General features: G+C 42.6%; 1 protein-coding gene across 1 annotated transcript; it reads right to left on the reverse strand.

Moving 5' to 3' along the window:
* Window positions 1-986: 986 nt before the first annotated feature.
* On the reverse strand, window positions 987-4,991 carry LOC149140905 (uncharacterized). Its single transcript, XM_089451100.1, has 2 exons — window positions 3,095-4,991; window positions 987-2,695 (listed from the first exon to the last, which is right to left on the reverse strand). Exons 1-2 carry the CDS (start codon window positions 4,989-4,991, stop codon window positions 987-989), a joined length of 3,606 nt encoding a protein of 1,201 aa, XP_089307226.1.
* Window positions 4,992-6,610: the final 1,619 nt, after the last annotated feature.

Below are 6,610 nucleotides of genomic sequence, written 5' to 3' on the forward strand. Positions count from 1 at the left end.
ATTGTTGGTGAGTGGAATGCTACAATGACGTATCCATGAGGATCCCACACAATTGGCCTTGTGAGAGATAATTCTTGATACTTCTACCTAAATCCTCTGTCATAAGAAGAAATATATATGGAGAAATGGGATCACCTTGCTTGATGCCATGGCATGGAATAAAAGTGTGAGAAGGAGATCCTTTGATGAAGATGGCGAAGAATACCTTAGATATGAAAGCCATTATCCGGTGAATCCATTTCTCATTGAAGCCAAAAGATGTTAAGGTGTAAAAAATGGATTGGAAACTAAGCTTGTCAAAAGTCTTGGACATGCCAAGCTTGATAAGCATGTTGGCCAAGAATCTTGGAGGATTGAAGAGAATGGATGTGCTCATGTGCCAAGATGATGTTTTCTAGAATTTGATGACCCAAATACCCTTGGAAAAATTTACTATGTGACTTTTACTTATATATTGGTTTTGAAAATGAAAGGATATGCAACGAAATATTATTTCTATTTAAAAGAAAAAATGAAATGAGAAATTGTGTTTTTTTTTTCCGAGGAAAAAAGCAAAACTTTTTATTAAGCATATAAAAAGTTTACAATCTGATGATATCTTTTGCAGGCCTGTTGGCTCCCATGTGTGCTGTTTTGTACTTCTAAAGAGTAAAAAACCAAGCATAAATCTCAGTCCTTTTACGACTGATTGTTCTGTCCTGAAACTTGCTGATAGAAACATGTATGGTCTTCCTCCCTACAGGAGGCTTTAAATACAAACCAGATTATGCATACTCCGGGGTCTCCTTCGGAGAAGGAAAACAACCCCATACAAAAATATATAAAGTGTCTTTTGATAAAAAACTGAAAGCTGTACAGAAAGGATTGTTTAACTGTTTGAAGAGCTACATATAAAGATAATAGTAAAAGTAGACAAAAAAACTGAGTACAAAAATTTCATTTAGCCTGCGGGACTGCTGACAAAAAGAAGAAAAGTATTGCCTCGGTCACAGTGGTGGAGCAAAAGGGGCCTGATGAGAAGAGAATGTCTGCCCCTGTCTGGTTTCTACTATTGACCATACGCCCAGATCTTGCTGTAGACCAGCCTTAGAAAGCTGGTCTGCTTCCTCGTTCTTCTCCCTGTAGATGTGGCAAATAGAAAAACTGTTAAAGGATGACTTTAAAAACATGATTTCTTCTACAAGAGTCTTCAGGATCTGGTTTTTACAGGATGCATTTCCATTAACCCATTTTATGACATTCAGAGAGTCTCCGAAGATTTGAATTGTGAAGATATTTCTTTGAAGCAACCAACATAGGAGAAAGCGCAGAGCCGACAGCTCAGCATAGTTGTTTGTACCAGGTCCTAGCCCTACAGATGCCTTTAAAGTATGATCATGGTTCAAGTGAATGCACAGGCCTGCCCCGGCCTTGTTATTCTGGGATGCCCCGTCGAAAAAGGCCCAAGGAATGCCCTCCAAGATAGAAACAGGCTTTTGTTTCTTTTGTGTATCTTTAGAAACAGGGATCGGGATGGCAGAGTAAATGGCAACACAGTTTATGGCAATGGTGGCTATGGGAGTGTCCTTGTCTTGAAACAAGCTTTTGTTCCTTGCTAACCATACTCCCCAAAAGAAAATAAGAGGCAAGTTCCTCATGTTTCCCTCCGGATAGTTTTGCCACCACTTCCTCCCAGCCTCCTCCAAAGGATCTAAACCCCACTGAGCTTTTATCTTAAGTAAACCGGTTACCTCCTCCCAAATTTTTTTAGAGATTGCACATGCTGTAAAGAGATGACTGATTGATTCCTCTTCTGTCTTGCATAAGGGGCACCTCCCAGGCCCAACTAGATATTTGGCTTGTAAAATGTCCCAGGTAGGGACCTTTCTTTTTAGTATGCACCATAGGAAGATCCTGGCCTTGGCTGGGCATTTTAATTTCCATATGTTTTTCGCCCACCAGTCTGGTATTCCCCATCCTTTCTTTGCCATTAAGAAAGTATATCCATCTTTTGGGGAGTATTCTCCTGTTTTGCCTTGCGCCCATATCAGATGGTCTGGTTCGTCTTTTAGCCTAACATTTGAACGATGCAGTTCTTGGATGTAGGAAGCCCATTCGTTCTTCCACCTGATATTCAATTCTAAATCTTCATCATTCTTCCAAGCCTGGCCCCATATTGTAGAGTGACCTAATTTCTCCACCTGATTTAGAGTTGTAATTCCTTTGTTATCAAGATGTCTGAGAAGACCAGGTGACAGGGCATAAGCTTCATTACAGCCTACCCATGGGTCTCTGCCGATTCTGATATGTCTTCCATCTCCCACTTTCCATGCCAAACCTTGTTCAATCACAGAGAAAGCCTCCACCGTGGCCTTCCAGATGACTGAGATATTCTTCATTTTCTTGTCTTGGCTCCGAATCCAATCTTCCAAGGGAGTTGGATCAATGTACTTCCTTTTAACCACCTTTGTCCAGAGATTCTCCATTGTGACTAGTCTCCAGCCTGATTTAGCTGCTAGAGAAAGGCTGAACTCAGGGAGCCTTTTTATTCCCCAACCTCCCCAATCTTTTGGTCTAGCCACCTTATCCCAAGCCACCCAAGGTAAGACGGAGGATTCTTTGGAACCTGCCCATAGAAATCTACAGCACATTCTTCTGATTTTCTCCATCACTCCTTTGGGGACCCATGTTAAAGCTGCCCAGTATACTGGAATGGCTAACAAGACAGATTTTATGAGGGTCAATCTGCCAGCTCTTGAGAGCCACTTGAAACTCCAATGGGAAATTCTGGCTTCTATCTTTGCTATGAGCCAGTTCCAATCCTCTTTTTTATAAGCTGCCGGCTTCAGCCAAAAACCCAAATATTTGAAAGGAGAGTCCAGAGGCTGATGTTGGAAAGGGAAAAGATTTACCATCCTGGATCTTTCTCTTCTGTCAAAATCTGCCACACAAACTTGAGATTTTCTAGAGTTTATCTGCATTCCTGTAGCTTTCAGAAATAGATCGAAAATGCATTTTAACTCCTTAAGTTCATTATAGGATCCATTGGTGAAAATCAAGATATCATCAACAAAAAGCAGATGGGTGATAAAAAGATTAATTGCTACCTCAATACCTTTTACCTTCTCCTCTCTTCTTGCTTTGTGAATCAGTCTGCTTAGCCCTTCTGCCACTAGGAGAAACAAGAGAGGGGATAAAGGACAGCCTTGCCTGAGGCCTCTTTGGCTGTTGAAAAAAGGGGAGGCTGCTCCATTGATCAGTACTGCAAAACTGACATTTGTGATACATCCCATTATCCAGCTAATAAAAGAGTAGTTGAAGCCCAAGTGAGTAAGCAGCAGCTGGAGATAGAGCCAGTTTATTCGGTCATAAGCTTTGGAAAGGTCTATTTTGAGAACCGCTCCCTTCTTCTTCTTTTGTTTGACACTGTGAATTACCTCCTGGGCTACTCCAATGGCTTTGTGAATTTGTCTTCCATCCAAGAAACCAAATTGTTCCATTGAGATGTTTCTTGATAGAATAGGAACAATTCTGATAGCTATTACCTTAGCAATGATCTTGTATATACAATTACACAGGGAGATTGGTCTGAAATCTTCAAAACTCTCTGGATCATCCTTCTTAGGTATCAGGGCAATAAAAGTAGAATTGAAAGGCCTATAGACTTCTCCTTTCTGTCTTGATTCTTCTACAACATCAGTAATTTCCGAGCCTATTAGGTCGAAGAAAGTGAGAAAAAGTTCAATAGTCCAGCCATCAGGACCTGGACTTTTGTCTTTGGCCATGAGTTTCATAGCAGCTTCAACCTCCTCCTTGGAAACAGGAATTGATAGCTCTTCTGCTTCTTCCTCCTCAACGAACCTTGGGAAGCATTGTGCTGTTTTTATGACTTCTGCTATGGTGGCCTCTCCTGGATCTGAGAAAATTTCCTGGAAGTGCCTCTGTCCTAAACCAGAGAGATCTGAAAAAGAACTGACCTCCCTACCTTCTTCATCTTTAAGGCTCCAAATAGTATTTACAGATTTTCTTCCTTTTGCAAAGTTATGAAAAAAACTAGTATTTTCATCCCCTGATTTTAGCCATATTGCCCTACTCTTAAGCCTCCATTCTTCTTCCTTGTCCAAGAGGATTTTGTTTTGAAGCTTCTCCAGATGAAGAATTCTATCCTTTGAAGCCTGAGAGAAATATCCATCTTCCTCAATGCTCTCTAGAAACTTCAACTCCTCCCTGATTCCAGACAGTTCTTCATTCTGTTTCAGTTTCCTGTCCTTTGCCCATGTTATTGTCGCTTTCTTCAATCTTTTGAGATTCTCCATGAACAGGAAGCTTTTGTCCTCTCTTGCATTTCTGTCCGGATGGATCCACGTTTTCTTAAAGAGATTGTTGAAGGATGGGTCTTGAAGCCATGAGGAATTGAATTTAAAGGGGGAGGGAGGCTTTGGGGGAGGGAAAGAGAGATCTAGGAAGATAGGGAAATGGTCTGAGTTACCTATTTCCTCAACCCACTGCCTGAAAATAGGAGCTTTGGTGATTAGGTCCACAGATAACAGAAAACGATCTAATCTTTTGGCGATCCGATCCTCCCCTGTTCTTCTGTTCCTCCAAGTAGGCTTGAGTTTGACCGGGGCAGGGTCTATGAGATTATTTTCCAAGAGAAGATTGAGGAAAAATTCCGACAGAGGGTCTTCCCTAGCTGAAGGACCCCATGCTTCAGCTCTGCCTATGGAAAAATTTAGATCACCCCCCACAATCGACAAGGAGGACTTTATCAAAGGTTTTGACAACAGATCATCCCAGAAGATCTCCCTTCCTTGACAAGGGCCATATATGTTTACAATTGAAATGGGGTGGATGAAATCAGGAGAGATAACCTCCATGCCCATAACTTGCTTCATCCCCCATTGATTAATGACCTTAATTCGACCTTCTTTAAACCCAATTGCTAGACCCCTCGAGTGGCCTGATGAATCAATTGCAGAAAAAGTCCAGCCTAGAAAGAGAGCCTTTAACATTGATTCTACCTCAGTAGGCTTCCCCAAGGTTTCTTGCAGAAAAAGAATGTCCACTTTTGAATTAAGGATCCAGTCTTTTAAGGCCAGTTTTTTAGGTTTACTGGCCAAACCTCTGCAGTTACAAGATGACAAAATCATTTGTTAACAGAAACAGGGGATTGCACTGCTCTAAGTACCCCGGGGATTGAGTATTGTTTCCCATCTGCTACATCCAGCTTGGCTTTAAGTTTTGCCTTGGATAGGTCTGATTTTCTACCTCTCTTATTTTTGGCATAACTCTGAGAGAATGACTGTCCTAAGCCTCCTATTGCATTCGACTTCCCAGACTTCCCTCCCATAGATCTAAGATTGTAAGGGCACGGAGTGTGAGGAACTGGGGGAGCAAGAGGGGGCCACATATCTTCACAATTCAAATCAAGGGACGGCATGGTAGCCGAAATAGTGTCTACATCAGGAGAGGACTTTGCATTTTCCATGTTTTCATTTATGGCAGTGATATGAGAGGGAGAAATTGAAGGCAAAACATGCATAGAAACAGAAACATGCTCAGGATTTTTAAGAGAAGAAAGAGGGGGACCTGAGCACATACCCATTTCTGGATCGTTGAGAGGATTTTGATCTGCGGACGCATCCTTTGCGTTCTCCTCCTCTGCTTCCACCGGTTGCAATTCAGTAGATTGTGCAGCCTCTTGGACATGGGGGTCTTCAGATACTGGCTCTTTTAGAGTCTCCTCAATCTCCATTTCAACTGATGCCTGCTTCGCTATGTCTTCTTTCTCCTGAGGCGCTTGTGGTTGATTGAAAACTGGTTCTCTGAAAACAGGGGTCCTCCAGAAGCGTCTCCTTCTTCTGAACAGTGGACAATCCTTTGCAAGGTGCCCGTATTCATGACAGCGATGGCACCTAAACGGCAAGTGCTCATAATCCAACAGCTGTTCGAACACATAATCTTTATATTGTAAATTGATTTTTTGGGCCAGACCTCTGCTCAGATTTAAGCTTACCAGGATGCGTGCCATCGCTCTGTTTTTTGTCTCCATAAAGGACATATCTGCTTCCAGGAAAGATCCCAGCCTGTTCCCGATGGTTTTGAACACAGCCTCTGTCCAAAGAAACGAGGGAAGACCCGGGGCTCTCACCCAGACCGGGAACTCATCAGTCCTCTCTTTGATAGCATCAAAAAGGGGGTTCCATCTTTTCAGCAATACCGGAATGTGCCCAATGTTCCAGTTTCGTTCAAGCACCCATTCTGCCGACTCCTTGTCCTCAAAACTGAACTTGAACCACCCTTTCGCTAAACATTGTGCCTCGAACTGAAAGGGTCTATCAGAGACGAAACTATTTTCACCCCATGCTTGAAGAAATTCCGACGAAAATTTCTTTCCTCTTGCCCTTCCGACTAGGGTACATTCTGCAACGGCCAGGGTTTCTTCTATAGAGACCTCCATGCCTAGGACCAAGTTCCCTACAATCTCCTGAGATCCAATTGGCCTTTGGGATTTTCTTTTTTCCCCTTTATTCCTTAAACCTTCCACAGAAGCCCTAGTCTCCCCACGACCGTCGGTCCATTCAGGTTCCTCCTGTGCCGGCTCCTCATGGATATCTGTCTCCGGTTGTGA

This window comes from Pinus tabuliformis, chromosome X (assembly GCF_031772625.1).
Source record: "Pinus tabuliformis cultivar Carrire ecotype Pingquan chromosome X, CPIR1, whole genome shotgun sequence".
Classification (NCBI taxonomy): domain Eukaryota; kingdom Viridiplantae; phylum Streptophyta; class Pinopsida; order Pinales; family Pinaceae; genus Pinus; species Pinus tabuliformis.

Coding starts and splice junctions, on each gene's coding strand:
- LOC149140905 (XM_089451100.1), bottom strand. CDS start 4,991: ATGTTAAAGGCTCTCTTTCTAGGCTGGACTTTTTCTGCAATTGATTCA. Junction 2,696..3,094: donor AAGAGAGGAGAAGGTAAAAG/GTATTGAGGTAG, acceptor CTGTCTTGTTAG/CCATTCCAGTATACTGGGCA.